The 24,086-nt window shown below is 37.6% G+C and overlaps 4 protein-coding genes across 4 annotated transcripts in view; 2 read left to right on the forward strand and 2 right to left on the reverse strand.

Annotated features, from left to right (window-relative positions):
- The window catches only part of RIOX2 (ribosomal oxygenase 2), a 365,565-nt gene that overhangs the window by 180,803 nt on the left and 160,676 nt on the right, over positions 1-24,086 (forward strand). The gene's annotated exons all lie outside the window — the stretch shown is intronic.
- Positions 1,492-2,415, forward strand: LOC103119521 (olfactory receptor 5H2-like). The gene has a single exon (XM_007529825.1). It carries the CDS (start codon positions 1,492-1,494, stop codon positions 2,413-2,415), a length of 924 nt encoding a protein of 307 aa, XP_007529887.1.
- On the reverse strand, positions 7,634-8,557 carry LOC103119504 (olfactory receptor 5AC1-like). Its single transcript, XM_007529809.1, has one exon. The coding sequence runs from the start codon at positions 8,555-8,557 to the stop codon at positions 7,634-7,636; it is 924 nt and encodes a 307-aa protein (XP_007529871.1).
- LOC103119522 (olfactory receptor 5AC1-like) lies at positions 19,240-20,496 on the reverse strand (the record flags this gene model as incomplete). The annotated part of the gene is made up of 2 exons (XM_060170992.1): positions 19,606-20,496; positions 19,240-19,248 (listed from the first exon to the last, which is right to left on the reverse strand). Coding segments are annotated over exons 1-2 (900 nt in total), but the record flags the coding sequence as incomplete, so codon positions are not given.

The raw sequence follows: 24,086 nt of genomic DNA on the forward strand, positions 1-24,086 counted from the left end.
CTTCATAACCTGTTTAATATAACTTCTTCAAGTTCCTTTTCAGGTCCACTTCTCTTTACTTAGGCACACTGCAGTGGACAGATGATTTATAACTATGTCTTTAGCTATTCCTTATTTGTCTATTAAGCCCTAGTAGCTCATACTTCTAGTTACATCTTGGCTGGATGTATAATAGGATCTCTCTCTCTCTTTGTCTCCAGTAACTGGGGCTCAGTGTCTGAACTACAAATCCATCACTCCTGGTGGCCATTTCCTCTCCCTCCTCACATTTTATTTGATAGGAGGGGGGAGGGGAGATTAAGAGGGAGAGAGAAAGACACCTGAAGATCTGCTTCACAACTTCTGCAAGTGGGGATCCAGGGGCCCAAACCTGGGTCCTTGTGCTTAGTACTCTGTGTGCTTAACCAGGTGTGCTACCTCCTGGCCCCTATAATGGAAACTCTCTCCACAAAGAGGTACCTGACTTTTTTTTTTTTTTTTTTTTTTTTAACCGGAGTGCTGGTCAGCTCTGGCTTAAGGTGGTGTGAGGGACTGAACCTGGGACTTCAGAACCTCAGGCATGACAGTTTATTTGCATAACTGTTGTATGCTTTACATTGGGTAGTTCTCCCCCGCCAAGAGAATTGGATCAGTCCAGTTAGTTTCGCGCCCGCTTGGCCCCGCCCCTAGGAACCCCGCCTGAGTTAGAGGGTTCCTGAGTTCCAGAGTAAGAGAGAGTGCTTGCGCCGCCGCAAAGAGACAGCAGAGTTCTGTTTGGTGATTAGTTTGTCTTAGTTTATGAATCGTTGTTCCTGAATAAAGAAATACAGCTTCCCTGCCCAGATGTGTGTCTGGTCGTCTCTGTTACCCGCCCGTGAAGCTAGCCCGTCCAGCTAGAGCCACTGAATTTTAACAACACATAACCATTATCCCATCTACCCCCACCTTGTACCTGACTTTGATCTCAGCTTATTTAAAAATATTTATTTACTTATTTCATGTTTGTGTGGGAAAGAAAGGTCAGAGCACTACTAAACTTAGTATATGTTGTACAAGAGACTCAACTCAGAGTCTGACACATGCAAGCTCCCCACCTGCATGAGAGTCGCTTCATAAGCGGTGAAGCTAGTCTGCAGGTGTCTATCTCTTCGTCTCTGTCTTCCCCTCCTCTCTCCATTTCTCTCTGTCCTATCCTACAATGATGACATCAATAACAACAACAGTGAAAAACAACAAGGGCAACAAAAGGGAAAATAAATGAAATATAAAAAATTGATTTATTCTTGCTTATATTTTAGTTGAAATTGTTTTTTTAAGTTGAAATCATTATCTTTGCTTCTATTTCTTCAAAAATCTCACATTAGTCTCCATTCATTATATAAATATCTAAATACAGGGCAATGTGATAGGAATGTTATTTAAAATCCATAGTCATTCTTTTGCAGTTGACATTTGTGCATTGAATATTCATTTTACATTTTGCATTTTGTTCCAGGAAATAACCAATGAGACATGGAAAAGGACAACACAACAGTATTTACAGACTTTGTTCTCACAGGACTCTCATATCGACAGGAGTGGCAAATCCCGCTGTTCCTCGTGTTCTTGGTGATCTATCTCATCACCATTGTGGGAAACCTCGGTCTTATTGTTCTCATCTGGAATGACTCTCAACTTCACATCCCCATGTACTTATTCCTTGGGAGTTTAGCCTTTGTGGATGCTTCCATGTCATCTGCAGTGACCCCTAAGATGCTGGTCAACTTTTTTGCCAAGAGTAAGATGATAACATTTTCTGAATGTATGATTCAATTTTTTTTCTTTGCAGTCAGTGGAACCACAGAATGTTTCCTTTTAGCCATTATGGCCTATGACCGCTATGTAGCTATATGCAACCCCTTACTTTATCCAGCAATTATGACCAATAGACTGTGTACCTGGCTGTTAGTCTCATCTTTTGTAGGTGGCTTCATAAATTCTGCATTTCATGTAGTTTTGTTATTCAGATTGACCTTCTGTAATTCTAACATACTACATCACTTTTACTGTGACATCATGCCTTTGTATAAGATTTCCTGCACAGACCCTTCTATTAACATTCTAATGGTTTTTATTTTATCTGGTTTGATTCAGGTCTTCACTATTATGGTTGTTCTTATCTCTTATTCATTTGTTCTCTTTACAATCTTAAAAAAGAAATCTTCAGAAGGTATAAGGAAAGCCATCTCCACCTGTGGGGCCCATTTCTTATCTGTGTCTTTGTACTATGGTTCTTTGCTCTTCATGTATGTGAGCCCTGGATCTGCACAATCAGAAGATCAAGATATGATGGATTCTCTGTTTTACACAATCATAATTCCTCTGCTAAATCCAATTATCTACAGCATGAGAAATAAGAAAGTGATAGACTCATTGGCAAAAATGTTAAATGTTTAGATCTCATATTTTTTCTCAGTTCACTAAACAACCACAAATAATGCAGATTAGATGTTGTTGTGTGCTGATTAGTATTCAAATACATTTGTTGAAACTGTCCTCGTATTGTGTTGACATAACTTATTAGACCTAATAAACTTCTTAAGCAGTTTGTATAGATTATTCAAGTACACACAAAGACTTTAATATAGTGTTCATAACCTCCTTAACTATAGTAGGAAAAAAAGAATTTTCATGCTCTCTTATTTTATTAGACACTCAGTAATGTGTTACAAGATCACACCACACCTACCACCAAAGTTCTGCCTACCTACCTACCTACCCTCAAGCGATAACTACTATAGTTTTTGCAGTCTCAAAAACAATTTGACTGTTTTTTTTCTTTTTTAAAAGTTCATGTGTTTTAGTTCTCTATATTTCACATAAGCATGAAACCCACCCAGTAGTTTTCTTTAATTTCCTTGTTCACTTCACTCAGCATACACCAGTACTTTCATCCATTCTGCCCTGAAGGACAAGCTATTATCTTCTTAATTGCCAACTAGCACTCCAGTAAGCATATATCCTATAACTTCTTTAGCCAGTCATCTGCTGATGAGCATTTATATTGCGCACACTTTTTGGCTGTTGTGAATATTGCAGCTATTATGATGGGGGCTACGTCCCTTTAAATTAGCTTTTTTTATTGGTATAATAATGATCGACAAGACCATAGGCCAAGAGGGGTACAATTCCACAATTATATTTTTCAAATATCATCTGGATAAATGACTAAAAGTGATATTACTGAATCATAAGGTATTTCCATTTTTATTTGTTTAAGCATTCTCTATACTGTTTTTCAGTAATGGCTTTATCTGTTGGCATTCCCACCAGAAGTGTAACAAAGTTCCTCTTTTGCTTTGATGCAATACACCATGTCTAGTCCAATCTATGTTTCTTTTTTTGTGCTTCCCCTCCCCTCCGTACTTTATCAAGTCCCACTAATAAGTGAGGTCTTTTGATATTCATCCTTCTCTTTGTGGCTTATCTCACTCAATATGATGTTCTCAAGTTTCACCCAAAAGGATGCAAAGGAGACAACCTCATCATTTTTAACAACTGAGTAGTATTCCATCCTGTATATATACCCCAATATTTTTAGCCATTTATCTGATGTTGGACATCTGGATTGCTTCCAGATTCTGGCAACCACAAACTGTGCTGTTTTGTTTTATTTTATTTGCATCGAGGGTTATTGCTTGGCCTTGATGCCTGCACTGATAACCCACTACTCTGGGCAGCCATTACCCCCCCGCTTAAAAAATTAATTAATGTTGGATAGAAACAGAGAGAAATTGAGAAGAGAGGGGTGTTTGGGAGGGGAGAGAGAAAGAGAGACACCTGCAGCCCTGCTACACCAGTCCACAAGTCTTGCTCCACAAGGGCCCAGCTTCCCCCCTGGGTACCAGGGGCTTGAACCTGGGTCCTTGTGCACTGTAATGTATGCACTTAACCAGGTGCACCACCGTCTGCCCCCTCCTCCCTTTTTTAATTTGATAGGACAGAGAGAAATTGAGAGGGGAGAGGGAGATAGAGAAGGAGAAAGGTGGACACCTGCAGACCTGCTTCACAAACACTTGTGAAGCTCCCCCCATTCGAAGGTGGGAGCAGGGGCTCTAATCCAGGTCATTGCTGTGGTCTTTGCTCAGAGTACTGTGTGCGCTTAACCGGTGTGCAATGCTTGCCTCCAGTTAGGAAAATGTAAGTAAATTTTCTGAAAAATCTCAACAAGATAAGTAACATTGTACTTTGTATATTTGCCTCATCTCTCCTAAATCAGTCTATTTCTTTTTGGCTCCTAATAATCATGTCCATCTTGTTGATAAGTAACATTGTACTTTGTATATTTGCCTCATCTCTCCTAAATCAGTCTATTTCTTTTTGGCTCCTAACAATCATGTCCATCTTGTTGATAAGTAACATTGTACTTTGTATATTTACCTCATCTCTCCTAAATCAGTCTATTTCTTTTTGCTTTCTAATAATCATGTCCATCTTGTTGATGCTTCTAATAACTATCTATGTGTCTAGTTATTTTTCTTACTATTTTTCTTTTTTTTTTTTCTTACTATTTTTCATTTGCTTTTATTAACCCACTCTGCTAAATGCTGGAGGCTTAAAACTGTATCATTTAAATCCTATCAAAAATTTCTCTTATAATTTGCTTCAAAAAATATGGTTCAAGATCTTATCCCAACGTACAGGGAGAAAATTTTTTTCCCATACTTTGTATGTTAACTCTCTTTTCAGCCACCAGGTTCCAGATGCCATCCAGATGCCATCAGGATGCCGGCCAGGCTTCCCTGGACTGAAGACCCCACCAATGCATCCTGGAGCTCTGCTTCCCCAGAGACTTACCCTACTAGGGAAAGAGAGAGGCAGACTGGGAGCATGGACTAGTCAATTCCCATGTTCAGCAGGGAAGCAATTACAGAAGCCAGACCTCCCACCTTCTGCAACCCACAACTGCCCTGGGTCCATGCTCCCAGAGGGATAGAGAATGAGAAAGCTATTGGGGAGGGGATGGGATATGGAGATTGGGTGGTGGGAATTGTGTGGAGTTGTACCCCCCATCCTATGATTTTGTTAATGTCTCCTTTCTGAAAAATAAATAAATAAATAAATAAATAAAATAAAAAAGAAGATGACCAGAGTGTTCTGAACCCCAATTCTTATTGCTCTCTTTATTTGAATTTCTCTGATAGTGACTTTGGACATTTTCTCGGCATATACAATTTTTATCAGAATTATTTTGTATGGAGTGATGGTTGACAGTAGATATATATAAGAATATAAGTATTTTGATAGTGTGGGATTGTACCCCTGTTATCTTGTAATTTGTTAACCAACATTAAATCACTAATGAAAATTTTTTTAAAAGAATGTGTTATTTTAACAAATAATTTCAGATGTCAGCTTCCTGACTGCTTTCCCACTCCTATCAATTTAGCAGGAATTGTGAGGGCAGAAACATGGGCCCTAGAGCGGAGATAGGAAGCTGGTTTAGACCATAAGGATGTGGATAGAAGCTTGTGTTAATGATATTTATTCCACTAATTTGCTTCTAATTGGGAACATGATCATGTAAAATATATTCCAATTTATTTTAGAATTACTGTGGGTCATAGATGATTGAACTCCTTCTATTGCAAAATTATCTTCATTGCCATGTCACTCCTAGCATATTTATTCAGGAAAACTACTAAATGAGAATTAAGTTTAAGTCAATGAAAAATTGAAAAGTATACCTGTTCTAGTATTTTTAAAATAACTATATTTGCTAAGTCAGTAATAATTTTATAGCAAATATAACAAAAGTATTATCTCAGAATTCATGTATATTGCATCTATATTTTATAATAATTTATCATGTAAGCATTGTTGAGAGTAGTGACCTTATTTGCATAGTCTGAGATTAATTTCATTTAGTCTCCAATAATAACTCCTCTTTATTTTTAATTATTTCTTAAAAATTTCTTTATTAGGAGATTAATGTTTTACAGTTGACCGTAAATACAATGGTTTGTACATGCATAACATTTCTCAGCTTTCCACATAACAGTACAACCCCCACTAGGTCCTCTGCCACCATGTTCCAGGACCTAAACCCTCCTGCCGACCCACCCCAGAGTCTTTTACTTTGGTGCAATCCACCAACTCCAGTCCAAGTTCTGCTTAGTGTTTTCTCTTCTGATTTTTTTCAACTTCTGCCTATGTGTGAGATCATCCTATATTCATCTTTTTTCTGATTATGGCAATAACTCATCTTTAAAGATATTCCACATGCTGGGGTCCTGTGTGTGGTGGTAGAAAGGGACCCAGGTTGGATGAGAGAAAGTCTTGTTGGGGAGGTGGGAGTCTATGCCTATGTGTCAACAACTGTTGGTGTGGACCAGTATTAACCCCCCAGTAAAGTGGGGGGAGCAATGGCTACAGAGGCTAACAATGAGATACTGACTTAGGAAGTGAAAAATTATTTTGGGGGTGGTGGTGCTAATGCTTTGTGGGTGCATTTGTTGATACATGGGTGCAATTTCTCAGTGATGGGTATGTTTGCAGGGCTCTCTCACCATCAGTGTAGGTAGTTTTCCACTGTCATGCACCAGGACCCCCCAGGCCCTCTCCACTTTCTCCCTTCCCTCCCGCCCTTTGCTTGGTGCAATACACCACACCCAGTCCTAGTGCATGGTAATGTGGGCTCTGTGGTGCACCATTGACCAACCACATGTGATTTACTTTATTATTTTTATATTATATACTTATTTTGGGATACACAAAAGAAAGATATTGAGAGGGAAAGGGAAGATAGCAAGAGAGAGAGAGAGAGATCTGCACACTGCTTCATCCATTGATCATGAAGCTTTCCTCCTGCAGGTGAGATTCAGAGGGCTTGTGCACTGTAAGGTGTTTGCTCAACCAGGTCCCATGATTTGCTGTTATAGTAATTCCTTAAATATCTCTTCATTTTTTAAAAGCTTTCTTATTGAGGGATTAATGATTTACAGTCGACAGTAAAATGCAACAGTTTGTACATGCGTAACATTTCCACATAACAATACATCCCACTAGGTCCTGCTCTGCCATCATGTTCCAGGACCTGAACCTTCTCCTCACCCCAGAGTGTTTTACTTTGGTGCAATAAATATCTCTTTAAATATAAATTAATTTATTTCTTTTTAATATATCTTTGTTTATTTTGACGAGAAAGAGTGCATACAACAGGAAAGATAGTGACAGAGAGATCGAGTGGGTGGGGAGAGAGAGAGATCAGAATACTGCTCAGTTCTGGCTTATGGTGGTGCTGGGGAATGAACCAGCCAAATATTTCAAGATTTTTACTATGTAGATAGTATCTTATGAAATGCAGTTTCATTAGTGAACTTGAAGCAAACACCCTTCTAGATACTAAGTGATACACAAGTTACTGAAGTTTAGAAATCTTACACCTTTCTTGTGCTGAATGTAAACATCAAGCCTTCACCAATATCCAAGTAAACATGCCAGGAGACTGGATTTCTATACACAAAGATTATGAACCACCTTGACAACTAGCCCTCTGGTGAACTGGAAGTATTGGTCTTGGGACATTCTTTTTATTATCATTATCATTATCATTATTATTAAAGGTAAAATGAAACAAAAAAGGTAAAATGTTTGAAGATTATGTGGCAACTGTTTATTTCTTCATTATTCTTCTCACTGCACCTATAACCTCTTTGTTTCTCAGGCTATATATAAAAGGATTTAGCAGAGGAATTATTATAGTGTAAAATAAAGAATACATTTTGTTATGCTCTTTAGCAAAACCAGACCCAGGACGCACATACATGAAGAAGAGAGTGCCGTAGAACAAGGAAACAGAGAGCAGATGGGCACTGCATGTGGAGAAGGCCTTGCTCATACCCTTGTCAGTCTTCTTTTTTAGGATGGCAAAGAGAACACAGGTGTAAGAGACCATGATGAACATAAAGGTGAAGACTTGTATAAAAGCAGAAAAGATAAAAACTGTAAGGGTATTAACTGTGGGGTCAGTGCAAGAAATTTTAAACAGTTGCAAAATTTCACAGTAGAAATAATGTATTACATTGGACCTGCAGAAAGTTAATCTAAATAACAAACCCACATGGATTGCTGAATGTAGAAAACCAATCAAATACGAAACACTGATAAGCTGAGTACAGAGGCTTTTGGACATCACCACTGGGTAAAGCAGGGGGTTGCAGATGGCCACAAAGCGGTCATAGGCCATCACTACCAGCAGAAAGCATTCTGTGGTGGCACTAGAACCAAAAAAATAAAATTGAGCCATGCACTCAAAGAGAGATATTGCATGGTTCTTAGATAAATAATTCACAAGCATCTTGGGAGTCACAGAGGATGAAGAACAGGCATCTGCAAAAGCTAAGCTTCCCAGGAATAAATACATAGGGGTGTGAAGATGAGGGTCCTTCCAGATGAGGTAGATGAGCCCTAGGTTGCCCACCATGGTGGTGAAGTATATAGCCAAGAACACCAGGAACAGGGGGACCTGTAGACCTGGAATATCTGTAAGTCCTGTGAGAACAAATTCAGTCACCACTGTCTTATTTTCCTCTTCCATAAGAACCTGTTGAGAGACTAAAGTAAAAGAAAAATGAAGAAACAATCGCAAGAGAATGATATTTAAAAAAAGGAATACAGTTGTATGTGTAACTAGCATATTCATGAGAAGCGTTTCTCACTTAATTAGTGGCTTACATAATATGTGCACTTAACCAAGTGCACCGCCACCCAGCCTCCTCTCCTATCTCTTCCTCTCATTCTCTCTCATGTATCTCCCTCTGTTTCTCTCTGAGATTGAAAGGAAAAAAGACAAAACAGTCTGCCAGGAGCAGTGGAAATGCACAGCCAGAAAGAAAAATTTACAACTAAACATTTGAGTATCATAGTCACCTAAAGTAACAAATTTAATGCAAATCCTTTTCAATCTAATAAGGGTTTTTTTAGAACTGAAATACTCATCTTCAAACTTACATGTAATAAAATAATTTTTTATTTTACTCAAGAAAAATATAAAGAATAGTAAACAATATCCTTGCCAGTGCTGAACTATAACATGGAGACATAATAGTCAAGAGCTTATGATAGTGCCATAAGATATGACAAAATGATCTGTGCAGTAAAAGAAATAGCTCAGAAATATATACCAACACATGCAGGAATGTGGTCTGAGACAAATACAATAGTTCGGTAGGAGAAGCATGATTGATTATAGATTTTATTGATAGTTTTCTATCTGTCTGCAAGGAAGTTAGACTCATACCTCACAACACTGATATTTTCAAAGAAATTTAAGATGCAATAATATAACACAAGGATTTGAGAAATCTTTACCCAAGGGAATAAATTCAATATAAAAACATAGTTGCTGTGTAATTTTAGTACTTGACAAAGGAGTATCTTAAGTATCTAATAGCTTAAAATTATATTTTACCATGTTTATAAAAGATATAGATTTATAGCCATAATTTTAAAATAGCTGTGAAAAATAGATAAGAAAGTGAAAAATAGTCCAGCAAAGAAATGAGTAAAGGGTATGAACAAGCAAATATTCAAATGAAGAAGTTTAAATGACCAATAAAAAGAAAGTTCCCAAACATATATATGGAATAGATTCACACTGTGAGCACATGTTGATAGTCAAAACAAAAATGAGTAAAAATACTGCTGACTGAGGTGAGACAGTGGTATACTCATCTGGAAATAAGAATTGCAAAAGCTCTTTTGAAAAGCAATTTTACATGATTATGTTTAATTTAAAAAAAAAAAAGACTTTTCCTGGGGGGATTCTCCTTTAGAGACAGTTTTGGGCAGACGGCTACAGGAATACCAAAGGAGACCACCTGGGACAGAAACAAGACAGGACTAGAAGGAACCCACCAAATCACCGGTGAGTGCAAACACAACAGAGACCTATGGGATGATTTCAAAGGAAATAATATGGACATTATTGGCTTACCAGAGGAAGAAAGAGAGGGAGGGGAAGAAAGCATTCTTCAGGACATAATAGCTGAAAATTTCTCTTGTCTAGACAACATCAAAGACATAAAGGTTCAAGAAACCCAGAGGGTCCCAAACAATTAACCCAGACTTAAAGACACCAGGACACAGCCTATTTAGGATGGAAAGGAATAAGGATAAAGAAAGGATCCTGAAGGCTGCAAGAGAAAAACAAAGAGTCACCTACAGAGGAAAACCTGTAAGATTAGCAGCAGACTTTTCCACACAAACACTCCAGGCCAGAAGAGAATGGAAAGATATCTATCAAATGCTCAATGAGAAAGGCTTTCAACCAAGACTACTCTATCCTGCTAGACTGTCATTCAGACTAGATGGAGGCATCAAACATTCTCAGACAAGCAACAGTTGAAAGAATCAATTATCACCAAGCCTGCCCTGAAAGAAGTTCTGAAAGGTCTCCTATAAACAGTCAGACCACCATAAATAGGACATATATCAGAACACTCTAAAACTCTACAAGAATGGCATTAAAATAGCTTCAATCTTTGATATCAATAAATGTCAATGGCCTGAATTCACTTATTAAAAGTCTATTCAACATAGTGTTGGAAGTTCTTGGCCATAGCAATCAGGCAGGAGCAAGGAATTAAAGGCATACAGATTGGAAGAGAAGAAGTCAAACTCTCCTTATTTGAAGATGACATGATAGTATACTTAGAAAAACCTAAGGAATCTATCAAGAAGCTTTTGGAAATCATCAGGCAACACAGTAAGGTGTCAGGCTACAAAATTAACATTCAAAAGTCAGTGCCATTCCTCTATGCAAACACTAAGTTGGAAGAAGTTGAAATATTTCAGATTGAGAAATAGCTTTCAGAATAATAAACATGATTTCAGATATCAAGGGAACCTACTTTGACTATTGAGAGTAGATATGATGTTTCTAAATAGCCAACATTTTATCTGTAAGTATATAAGGTAGTATTTCAGTAGAACTTAAGAAAGATTTTATAATTTTTATGTAGCTTTACTAATATCCTATCCTTAGTTTATTCCTGAAACTTTATTGCTTTTCATTATTATGAATTTGGTGTTTTTATAGGCACTGATTTTCTTTCATGACTTATCATTTGAAAGAACTTTAAAAAATGAACTTTTCTTTTAAAATTTTCTGTTTTAAAAAAACAGAAGCAAACAAACTGTTTCTAAGACTTAGGAGAACTATGGTGGTTATCTTTGGGAAGTAGAAGGGTGGGGACACAGAATTTTGGTGATGGGTGTGGTGTGAAACTATACTCTGTAATCTTACAATCTTGTAACTCACAATTAATTACAAATAAAAAATTAAAAACATTTCCATAGGAAAAAATTACAAGTTTTCTGGGGTCTGGATGGGGTACCCTGGCTGAGCACACACATTACCACAAACAAGGACCTGAATTCAGGCCCTCTCTCCCCCTACCTGCAGGTGAAGCATCAGGTGTCTCTCTTCCTCTCTCTCTCTCTCTCTACCTCCCCGTGCACCTCTCTATTCATTTCTGCCCTATTAAGAAAAATAAATAAGTAAATAAAATGGGAAAAATGGACACCAGGCTCAGTGGATTCCTAGTACAGGTGCCAAGCCCCAGCAATAATCCTGGTGGGGAAAAAAAAATCTTTTTAGATTACCTTGACAAGTAAACCTGTGTATGAATACAAATTATTATGCCATTTCCATGTAAGATAAACATTTTCATAGTTTTACAATAGTGCCTCTTCATACAAAATTTAAAAGCTTACTAAGAGACTATATTAAGAAACCTGGGACCTTTCTTTAAGAATGCAAACAGAGGTTCTTTTCTAAGAATTAGTCATCATCTTAAAGGAGAATCATGAGATGTCATTCTATCTTTGTTATAAACAGCTCAAGGACTGAGGTTTGAGCCCCAGTTGCCCACCTGCAGAGGGAATGCTTCACAGGTGATCAAGCAGGTCTGCAGGTGTCTCTTTGTCTCTCTCCCTCTCTATCTTCGTCATCCCTCTCAATTTCTTATCGAATAAAATGGAAAATTTAAAAAAATTAAAAAGGGAAAGATGGCTATTGGGAGTGGTGAATTAGTAGTAGTGCCTGCACCAAGCCCCAAGGATAACCTTGGAAGGAAAAAAAACAAAGTACTCTAATTTTGTTTTTAAATATATGCCACAGAAAATTTAACATGTACAACAAAAGCAGAAATTAATTGAAAATTAAGAATTTTTAATAGATGTTTTATCCTTTATAAACTAACCCAACTTTCTTTATAACTCAATGTAGCCAAATTATTGCTACTGCTAGTTTTAATTCCTACAATATGTAATTTACCTAAGAATAAGTAAACTTTGCTAACTTTTTTCTCAATAGTAAAGTGACATTTGAAGTCCCTGAACTTTAGAGATTTTAGTTTGTATTTTAGTAATTCTATGACATTAAATAATTATTATTGTGCTCAGTCATAAACTTTAAGTAAGTTAGATTTGAACTGTAGAACTCTGTGTCAACAAAGGAAGCTATATATTATATAATAAATTAAAATTTTAATTTTTTCTAATCAAAGTACTTAATTTTATCTATTTATAATTTTATTAGCCAGGTCATTATTTAAGAACATTCCAACAAATGCACTACATACATCTTAAATATTCTAACTAAATTATAAATGTTCAGACAGACATTTTATTCTGTCTGTCCAAATTTTGGTTGATGATTTAAAAAGAATAAAGTCTACCTAGTATTTTAATTTCTTACATATAGACTTTTAGACAAACAGATTTCAAAGTAAAATAATGAAAAACTCTGGACTCTCACCCAGTTTCTGTAAAACACTGGGAAACTGGAAATGTGCTTGTTTCTTGAAGTAACTCAAAAAAGGATAGAAATGAAGCAGTCTTATTTGTACACGGTTTTCTTTGACACTCCAATCTAGAAAGAGATAGTGTTTCTTTGTTGTATTTTCAAACCTATCTTTTAAAAAATTGAAATTCCCTTAATATTGCTAAAGGACTCCCAGTAGGATGAAGGCAAATTTATTCCACCGGGCATTGTAGGCTAATCATAAAATCACCCATATGCAGCTAGTTATAACAATTCAAATTATACATTGTGTCCTCAGGGTTCACTAGAGGGCATGTTTATAAATTATTACTGAGTAGAGTTCAGGGTAAGTTTAGTTTTTTCCTCCTATATCTCTTAATGATGTCATTACGCACTACCTATATGACTTGCACATTTGGAAATTCCAAAGGTACTTTAAAATTAACATGTCAAAAGTCTGAAATTAAAGATCTTTCCCTACTCACTCTCTAAATCTAGTATGTATACAGTGATTCCTGTCTCAGGGAGCAGTCACAAAGTAAATATTTATGAAAGACATAAGCCAGGGCCACATCCACTCATTTTCATGGCTTTGACTACTCTGTCGATACTTTATATGATAAAAACTATCTTAAATCTCTGCAGTCAGCCCTAACAACCTGTTATATTTCTACATCTTGTCTGTTAACTAACACAGTTTACCCAACCCATTTTCTACACTGACACCAGACTAATTTGTTGCAAAATGTACACCAATTTTACCACCATCACAAACACACACACCCTACTTAAAATTTGTAAATAATTTGTCATTGTACATAGAATAATAAGTAAAATTCCTAAACCTTTATTCCTGTCTTATCTCACTCAACATGATTCCTTCTAGCTCCATCCAAGATGAGGAGGAGAAGGTGAATTCATTATTCTTAATAACTGAGTAATATATATATGTATATATATATATATATATTCTTATATATGTTCTTATTATATTCTAATATATATTACAACTTTCTAGCTATTCTATACAGGGTGATCTCACCCACAGGCAGAACTTAAACAAGATCAGAAAGGGGAAGCATAAAGTAAAACTTTATGCACTGGTTTGACACATTGAACAAAACCAAAGGGCTCTGAGGAAGAAAGACAGGAAGAGGAATGGGGTATGGGGGAGTTTTCAGGTCCTGGTACATAATGATCAATCTAATTTATGGGTTAAAATGTTTTGCAGACACTTACGGTGGTGAGATGATACATTGTACCCTTGTGCCAACAACTTCACTGCAATCCATTAAAATCCTAATAAAAATAAAAGAGAGAGAAGTCTTAAACCTGAATACCTAATATTCCTTGACTAAGGAATATGACCAGTCATTAGCTGTATTCAGTGGATGGTGTGCATGTGTGCGTGCATGTGTGTGTGTGATATGCTGCCGGGATAGCTTGAGGGTACTTCTTCCCGAGCTAGTGCTCTCTGGCTTGGAGAGAACTCAACTGGAGCCGATCTAGGCTGCTGCATGGGAGAGGGATCAGGAACTCATGCCGCACTAACTTCCGCAGGAGATACACTCTGGAACATTCCATGTTGCCCCAATATCGCCCCATCTTCCTCAGGTGTAGCATAGAGTATGTTGTCCAGCCTCCCTTCGGAAGATGGAACATTCTCTACCGTTGTTGATCCAGGTTGAGGGCAAGGTCCTGTGGGGGCCCACAAAGGGATCTCTTTTGTTTTTACTGATAGAAATAATGTGTAACAATGGAGAGAAGGTTTTATTCGAGTTCTAGGCCCATCATGTCTGTTTGGGAATCTCAGGACTCCCTGATTAGGGCCTCAGCTGATGGGGTGGCCTGACAGTGACTAAAGAGTCATCATTAAAGTATGCCAGTCTCTTGCCCTTATTGAGCTTTTCAGTCCTTGCTTTGCTAAGGTTAGCTTTGGAGTGAGTGAGAGAACTGTAACAGGAAGTAGGTGAGGAGAGTATCTAAGTCTAAGTGGACACTATTGCATTATGAACTTGATACTGACTCACTACAGACTATTGTGTACTTTTGCTTTCAGGTATATATTCTGCTCTAGTTTATGGATATGTGTGAACATATGCTCTATCTCATGGGACCTGGTCTATATCTAGGTTTTGGGACTTTGTTAGGAAGTAAACTGCCTGGAATGGAATTAGAGAATACTATGAAAAGAAAGGTCTCACCTGAGTAATGAAGCTGAAGGATTGTCATACCACACCTGAAGTCTCTGGACACAGTCTGAAGTGAAGCAAGTGATGCTGAGGTGGTATGCATCCTTGCGTTGATTAGGTTGGGATTGGCAGATGCAATATTATTTGGTATGAATTGAAAGAAGCATGCAGGAAAGTGCGCCCCACCCTAAGGTTCCAGGACTGGGGGAAATATAGGCTCTATAGTGGAAATGTGAGGTTCCTGCTGTCTTGGGGTTCAAGAAGACAATAGTTATTGTTATAATCACATTTTTTGGTAATTGGGTTAACTTTGAAGAAATCCCTTTGTTAGGATTTGCTGTATAATACCCAACATCACCGTAATTTATGTCCTTTGACATTATTTGTATATAGCTGTGCCACCGGTTGCTTCTGTTCTCCCTGGTCTAGGCTTTTGAGTGAGTCAACATGTCAAACACTCAGCCTATGTACTAAAAAGACTCAGTATGTGCTTTAAAAAGTTTGAGACATACAATCAATTTTCCCCTCATATTAATTAAATAGTGATTTATATGACTACAAATTAATAGGAATGTATATAAACACCATTTCCACCACCAAAAGACTGTGTCTCAACCCACCCACCATTCCTTGCACCACCACCCCGGGAAACCAAATATCCACCCTCACCCTCACCCCAGGGTTTTTACTTTGGTGCCCTACTGCAAGCTCAGTCAAATCCTGCTTTGAGTTCCCCTCTCTGTTCTTCTTTCTCACCTTCTGTTGATGAGTGGGATCATCCATACTCATCTTTATCTTTCTGACTTAGCTCACGTATCATAATTCCTTCTAGCTCCATCCAAGATGGGTCAGAGAAAGTGGGTTCATTGTTCTTAATAGCTGCATAGTAACCACTTCTTATTTCTTTTTCATTTTCTTAAATTTCATTTTGTTCTGACTTTTTTTGGTTTGTTTGTGATTGCAAACAGGCAATATGAGATATTATTGGGGATGCCATACATTTATAAAACAATACTTTACCTGCCCTATCTTTTAGAATTTTATTTTACTAACAGCCTGTATTGCAGAGTTGAAGGAAATTATATGATATTTCAGCGTTTTGAGTTAATTTATTTTCTGTTTCTATTAGCAAAATAGTAGAAAGTTACCCCTTTTATTTTTTACAGCCTTATGGTCTATATTCTTGCCATGAATTTCTGCTTTTATAATATACTGTCTAAAGAACATCTATGGAACACAATAGAGATGAACATAGTGGTAGAAGGAGTATGTTTTATTAGTAAGAATGTCTACATTTAAAGAAAACTGTACTCTCTTATATTCAATTAATATATTTGAATAACATTGTATTCCACAAGCAGTTGAAAATGACAGATACAGAAACTAGAGTCTCTGAGAGAGAATGATGTCATTAAAAATTAGAAGGGGGGGCCGCGCGGTAACGCATCCGGTTAAGCGCACATAGCGCCAAGTGCAAGGACTGGCCTAAGGATCCCCATTTGAGCCCGCGGGTTCCCCACCTGCAGGGGGTCGCTTCACAAGTGGTGAAGCAGGACTTCAGGAATCTCTGTCTCTCCTTCTCTCTGTCTTCCCCTCCTCTCTCGATTTCTCTGTCCTATCCAACAATAATGACAGCAATAACAATAATAATAACAGCAACGATGAACAAGGCTAACAAAGTGGGGGAAAGGCCTCCAGGAGCAGTGGATTCATAGTGCAGGCACCGACCCCCAGAGATAACCCTGGAGGCAAAAAAAAAAAAAAAAGAAGTTGAATTAACATCCTTTAAAATACTAACCGATATTGGATTTTCATTATTCTGAGTAAAAAACATTAAATGATGATTTAAAAGCTAAGTAAGACTTTTAAAAATGTTGTATTAAGAAAATAATGCTTTACAAGATAGCTTTTGTCCCAGGGAAACTATTTCTCATCCTTCCATAACAGGTGTCTCCATACCAATCCTACCACCAACTTAGGTCCTCTTCCAACATTGTGCATTAGGGAAAATAAAAAAAAAGATGAAGAAGAAGAAAAAAAAAAGAAGAAGAAGAATGAGATACTGTTCAGTTATTAAAAAAGAAAAAAGATGAAATTCTACTATTTATAACATCATGGATAGATACTGAGGATACTATGCTTAAGGAAGGAAGTCAGAGAAAGACAATTGCCCTGTGAATTTGCTTGTATGTACCATACAGAGAAACTAGGTAGATGATTTTGCTGTTGTTGTTTTATTTTTTATTTTTTTATTTTTTCACTACTCTATGTCATGCAGAGCAGATAAATAGATTGCTTCCTCATTAAACTTAAGAACTGTAAACAAGACTGGGGAGAAAAGAGAATGGCCATGCCAGAAGCACCAAACTCCCAGGTTCAATCTCAAGTACCACCATAAACAAAGCAGAGCTGAATAGAGCTCTGACTGAAAAAAAAAAAAAAAAAAATGGAGGCAGTATCATAATGACCAAGACACTGAACTTAGAAACGTGTGGTTCAGAGTTGGGTTCCCTATGTTGCATTTATCAGAGTGATGTTCTGGTTTTCTCTCTTTCCTCTATTACTAGTATATAAATAAATCTTAAAAACAACAACAACTATAAACAAGCAAGTAATCAACTCTCCTGCCTCATATTTAGTCATGCCCAGAGGCATGAGTCTTTTTATCCCCACCCTGCCACCTCCCAAAGATAACCACCATAGTTCTCATAAGTCGTACAACTTGCATGCTTCTGTTTTGTTTGTTTGTTTGTTTGTTTGTTTGTTTTGGAAAGTTCATGTAAATCAGATCTCTAGATTGCATATATGAGTGAAACCATCTGGTAGTTGTCTTTCTTTCTTGTTTTAATTTTTTTAGTGGGGGATCAATGTTTTACAGTCGACAGTAAACACAGTAAGTATATATGCATAACATTTCCCAGTTTTCCACATCACAATACAACCTCCACTAGGTCCTCTGCCATCATGTTCAAGGACCTGGTGGTAATTGTCTTTCATCTCTTTACTTATTTCACTATGCATAACCGCCACAGTTCCATCTCTAAAAGAATGAATTATTTAAAGGAGAAATAAACTTTTGGGGTTGCATAGACTGAGACTTCTTTAAAAAGAAAATATTTTCTGTGGTCATGAGTAGGAAGGTTCCAAGCTGCCCCAATATCAGGACCCATCTTCCTCAGGTGTAGCATAGAGTATGTTGTCCAGCCTCCCTTTGGAGGATGGAACATTCTCTACTGTTGTTGAGCCAAGTTGAAGGCAAGGTCTTATGAGGGCCCACAAAGGAGTCTATTCCTGATAGAAATCACCAGTAACAATGGAGAGAGGGATTTATTTGAGTTATAGGCTCATCATGTCTGTTTGGGAATCTCAGGACTACCCGAATAGGGTCCCAGCTTATGGGGTAGCCTGATAGTGACTAGAGAGTCATCATTAAAGTAGCTGAGGGTTGCAGAGGTCACATAGGCTCCTAAGCTGAATATGAGTCCCAGATCACATTAAATCGATGGGGTTTACAGTCAACAATATTTATACACCTTTCCCATATTTGGAAGCTACTCTCATCCCTGATCCAGCTTTCTGGTCTTTTTTCTGGCCATGATATCACCTCCTCATACAATAACTTGGGTCTACCTGCATATCAGATTTCAGGCTCAGGGAAGAAAAGAAGAAGAAGAAGGAGGAGGAGGAGGAGGAGGAGGAGAAGGAGGAGAAGGAGAAGAAGAAGGAAAAGAAGAAGAAGAGGAAGAAGAAGAAGAAGAAGAAACTAGTATAGCCACAGCCCTTTGGAATATAACTAAAATATGCCTACTAGCTATCTACAGAATGGAGGACCCCCCCCCCCCAACACTTCATCTGCCCTATTCCAGTCTTTAGGTTCATGACTAGTCAACAATTTGTTTGGCTTTATCTGTTAACTCTCTTTTCAGCCACCAGGTTCTAGATGCTACCATGATGTCAACCAGACTTCCCTGGACAGACAACCCCACCAATGTGTCCTAGAGCTCCGATTCCCCAGAACCCCACCCCACTAGGGAAAGAGAGAGGCAGCCTGGGAGTATGGATTGCCCTGTTAACACCCATGTTCAGTGGGGAAGCAATTACAAAAATCCAGATCTTCCACCTTCTGCATCCCACAATGACCTTGGGTCCATACTCCCAAAGGGTTAAAGAATAGGAAAGCTATCAGGGGAGGGGATGGGATACAGAGTTCTGATGGCGGGAATTATGTGGAGTTGTACCCCTCTTATCCTATGGTTTTGTCAGTGTTTCCTTTTTACAAATAAAAAAGGAAAATATTTAAATGTATAATTCAGGAAACACTAGAATCCACTCAATTTTCAAATACTTAATAATTTGTGAATTTTTGTTTCATTTTTTTTACTGGTGCATACATTTATAACAAAAAAAGTATAGGTGGAGTCCATCCTTGATATACTTATTATCCTGATGATCATAGTACCTAATAAAATAATCATATCTAATGTCTTTGGTCTTCAATTAAACAATAATTAATTAAATTGTTACTATGTGCAAGGACCAGATCTTGTGCTTTATCTAAATAAAGTAAAATTAAAAGAAAAATGGTTGCTTAAAAAAATATTTCTTTATCACTTTTCTGAAGACCACTAAGACTTCCTTGTTTCTTAGGCTATAAATAAAGGGGTTTAGCAAGGGAATTATAATTGTATAGAACAGTGAATACATTTTATCCTGATATTGATCTGGGCCTGACCCAGGAAGCACATACATGAAGAAGAGAGTGCCATAGAACAGGGAAACAGAGAGCAGATGGGCACTGCACGTGGAGAAAGCTTTGCTTCTGCCCCTTTCAGTCTTCTTTTTCAAGATGGCAAAGAGAACACGAGTATAGGAAACTATGATGCTCATAAAAGTAAAAGCTTGTATAAAAGTAGAAAAAATGAAAACCACAAATGCATTAATAGAGGGATCCGTGCAAGAAATTGTATAGAGTGGTAAGATTTCACAGTAGAAATGATGTATTATGTTGGACCTGCAGAAGGTTAGTCTAAATAGCAATCCTACATGAATTATGGGATGCAAAAATCCAATGGCATATGACACACTTATCAGCCAAGTACAGAGTCTGTTGGACATCACCACAGGATAAAGCAGGGGGTTGCAGATGGCCTCATAGCGATCATAGGCCATCACTACCAACAGGAAACATTCTGTGGTGGCACTGGAACCAAAAAAGTAATATTGAACCATGCACTCAAAGAGGGATATCTTTTGACTCTTGTCTAAGACATTGACAAGCATCCTGGGGGTCACAGAGGAGGATGTACAGGCATCTGCAAAGGCTAAACTGCCAAGGAACAAGTACATGGGGTTGTGAAGGTGGGGATCCCTCCAGATGAGGTAAATGAGTCCCAGGTTGCCCACCATGGTGGTGAGGTAGATGGTTAAGAACACCAGGAACAGGGGAACTTGGAGCTCTGGAATATCTGTTAGTCCCATGAGAACAAATTCAGTCACCTGTGTCTTGTTTGCTTCCATTATATTATTTCAGGTTAGTCTCTACAATGAGAGAATAGGTAAAGAAAAAGTGATCAGACTCAGAGGCTGGCAGTGGACTGAATGTCATCTTTCTCTAAGACAGCTGTATCTTCATTCAAGTAGTGGGCAGCTACAGTGTTATCCTTTCTTTAAAAACTCAGCAAAAGATTATGGATACACTATGTTGTGTATGATTTCGAGAACTAATTTTTTTTTTTTAGAAACAATATCTCTACTAAAAATACATTGTTACTTCAAAGACTAATGTCAGAGCTATGACACCAACTGTCTTGGTCAAATAATATCTATAAATACTTTTAAATTGAATGCACTAGCAGAAATTGTTATAAAGAATCAATCATTAGGGCGAGGATAGATAGCATAATGATTATGCAAAGAGATTCTCATGCCTGAGGCTCCAAAGTCCCAGGTTCAACCCACCCACCCCCCCCACACACACAACCATACCACCATAAGCCAGAGCTGAGCAGTGCTCTGGTGAAAAACAAAACAAAACAATAATCAATCATTAATACTGAATTTTATGCTAAAATTCTTAAAGCTCAACACTGACTCAAGTTTTTATACTTTCTCAGGAAAGCATGGTTATACTTTACACTTGCATACCTTCTCCATTGAATAAAAGATTGCTGCTCTATCTTTGGTGTTAATGGCATGCGTATCTGCATCTGTATAAATGATAATTAGTTACTAATATAAGACATGATGATTGATATATTTTAATTTTACATATATAAGTATATAGATGTGTACTCCCAGACATTAATCAGTTAGCTAATATGACAGTATATTAGTATCTTATTGCTGTTGCTTCTGTTCAACTTCTACCATTTGTTCCTTGACAATATAATCATCACAACCATTCCATTTCCTAGTGGCTCATTAGTTTACACTTTCCCTCAATTTATTCCAAAATTCTAGTAGTTTTTTTTTTTAATTTTCCTACTAAAGTCTCATAGAATCAAACCCATGGGGAGGAGGGGCCGGAGCCAAGATGGCAACTGACTGAGACAATACCTGGTGTAAGCTCCGCAAAAAAGCTGCTTTCAACTTGGTATTCTCAGAGAGGCCACCAGGTTCAAGATGTTACCATGATGCCAACTGGAACTCCCTGGGCAGAAAACTCTACCAATGTGTCCTAGAACCCCGCTTCCCCTGAGCTCCGCCCCACCAGGGAAAGAGAGAGAGGGGCCGGGAGTATAGGAGTATGTATCCACCTGCCAACGCCCATGTTCAGCAGGGAAGCAATTACAGAAGCCATCCCATAATGACCCTGATTCCATACTCCCAGAGAGTTAAAGAATAGGAAAGCAATGAGGGGAAGGGATGGGATACGAAGTTCTTGTGGTGGGAACTGTGTGTAGTTGTACCATTCTTATCCTATGGTTTTGTCAGCATTTCCTTTTTATAAATAAAAATTAAAAAGAAAAAAAAAAGAATCACACCCATACATCTCATTCAACAGTTATCTAAATTAGTACCTTCTAACCTGGAAATATTGTCAACTCAGTCACAGAAGAATCAGCTCTGCTATTACAACTGTGATGCTAAAATAACCTCTCTTATAAAACCAGAATATTGAAAATTTGAGAGATCCACAATATACCAAAGTAGGCAGTCTTCATTCAGTTAGTTAAGAATGTCGTATATTGGGAGTCGGGCGATAGCGCAGCAGGTTAAGTGCACATGGTGCAAAGCACAAGAACTGGCATAAGGATTGCGGTTCTAGCCCCAGCTCCCCACCTGCAGCTGAGTTGCTTCACAGGTGGTGAAGCAGGTCTACAGGTGTGTTTATCTTTCTCCCTTCCTCTCTGTGTTCCCCTCCTCTCTCCATCTCTCTCTGTCCTAAGAACAATGACATCAATTACAACAACAATAAAAAAATAAGGGCAACAAAAGGGAAAATAAATAAATAAAATTTTAAAAAGAATGTCTTATATTACTTCAGAAGCACAGATTCCAAAATGATTTATTTAAGAGTTTATAATTTACTTTGTTGTTATTTGTTAAGACTACAAGTGGAACTATCAAAGTGAGTGCAGAATGGAACATTACAAAAAACACCAAAGTGGAAATAATGGACTTTTTCTTTTAAAAAATACACACACACATAAATTCAAATGTAAGAAAAAATTATGAATAGTGCTTCAAACTCAAATCAAAGAGTAGATAAAGATGAGAAGCATTATAGACAATGGCTGACATAAAGATGTACAAGGCAAATAAGAATCTCAACTTCTTATCCTATGGTCTTGTATTTCCATTTTATAAATAAAAAATTTTAAAAAAAGATAATCTCAGACTAGCAATTTATCTTTAAATAGAAAGCAGGTGAGAAAGCAAAGTCCTGCTGGAAACCAGGGAGACCACCTAACTATATGTGATCACAGCGCATTTCATCATGATTTATCACGTGTAATCTTGAGAGTAAAATACAGTTTTCTAATCCCTGCCTTAGTGAGTGAAAACAACCAATCTATGAAGAAATGGCTACATACAGGGGTCCGAGGGAGGCACACCTGGTTGGACACACATATTATGATGTGTAAAGATCAGGATTTGAACCCCAGCTCCCCACCTGCAGGGGATATGCTTCAAGAGCAGTGGAGCAGTTCTGCAGGTGTCTTTCTCTCTCCCGATCACCCCCTTCTCTCTCAGTTTTTCTTTGTCCTATCAAAATAGAAAGGAAAATTTAAAAGGGAAAAATAGCCATCCAGAGAAGTGGATTTTTAGTGCTGTCACCAAGTCCCAGAGCCATTCTAGTAAAAGGGGAGGGGGGGAGGATAGATATGTAGAGAAAGAGGTATAGGGAGAAGAAAGAGGAGAGGGTAGAGAGAAAGGAAACAAGGGTTAAGTATTCTATTTGAAAGAAATATTTACAAATCTTGGATTCACAGCCTCCCAGTTTTTATGACAAGATCACTCAAGTGATCACACCAAGTGTCAAGCCAACACTTGTCACCAATTAGTATAGTCATCTATTCTGTATAATGCTTCTGAAGACTTAATTCCTCAAGTTTTTCCTGACAAGAAACAATTGTCCTGGCGCCCTCTAGGTAATTCAAAAAATAGGAAGAATATGGGAGAAGAAAATAACGAAATTTATACAAAACTACTCATGACAAAAATAATCTTTAAACAGTAAATATAGAATAATCACAGTATTTAACATAGAAAGGCACCTAGATTGCCCCTTCACTTACCCCCACATAAAAATGGAGTCTGTTCCAGAGACTTCACAAGTGGAATGACAACCCTTCAGCTTCATTACTCGGGTGAGACCTTTCCTTTTATAGTGCACTCTAATTTCATCTCAGGTGGTTCACTTTCTAACAAAGTCCCATAACCTAGATATACACCAGTTTCTGTGAGAGAGAGCTTATGTTCACACGTAACCATAAACTACTGTAAAATATATACCTGAAAGCAGAAGTACACTAGAGTTTGCAGTGAGTACCTCCCTAACACTTCCTCTCCACTATTCCAAGCTTGGGATCCATGATTGCTCAACAAATTGTTTGGCTTCATATGTTAACTCTCTTTTCAATCACCAGGTTCCAGATGCCACC

Source organism: Erinaceus europaeus, chromosome 14 (genome assembly GCF_950295315.1).
Source record: "Erinaceus europaeus chromosome 14, mEriEur2.1, whole genome shotgun sequence".
Classification (NCBI taxonomy): domain Eukaryota; kingdom Metazoa; phylum Chordata; class Mammalia; order Eulipotyphla; family Erinaceidae; genus Erinaceus; species Erinaceus europaeus.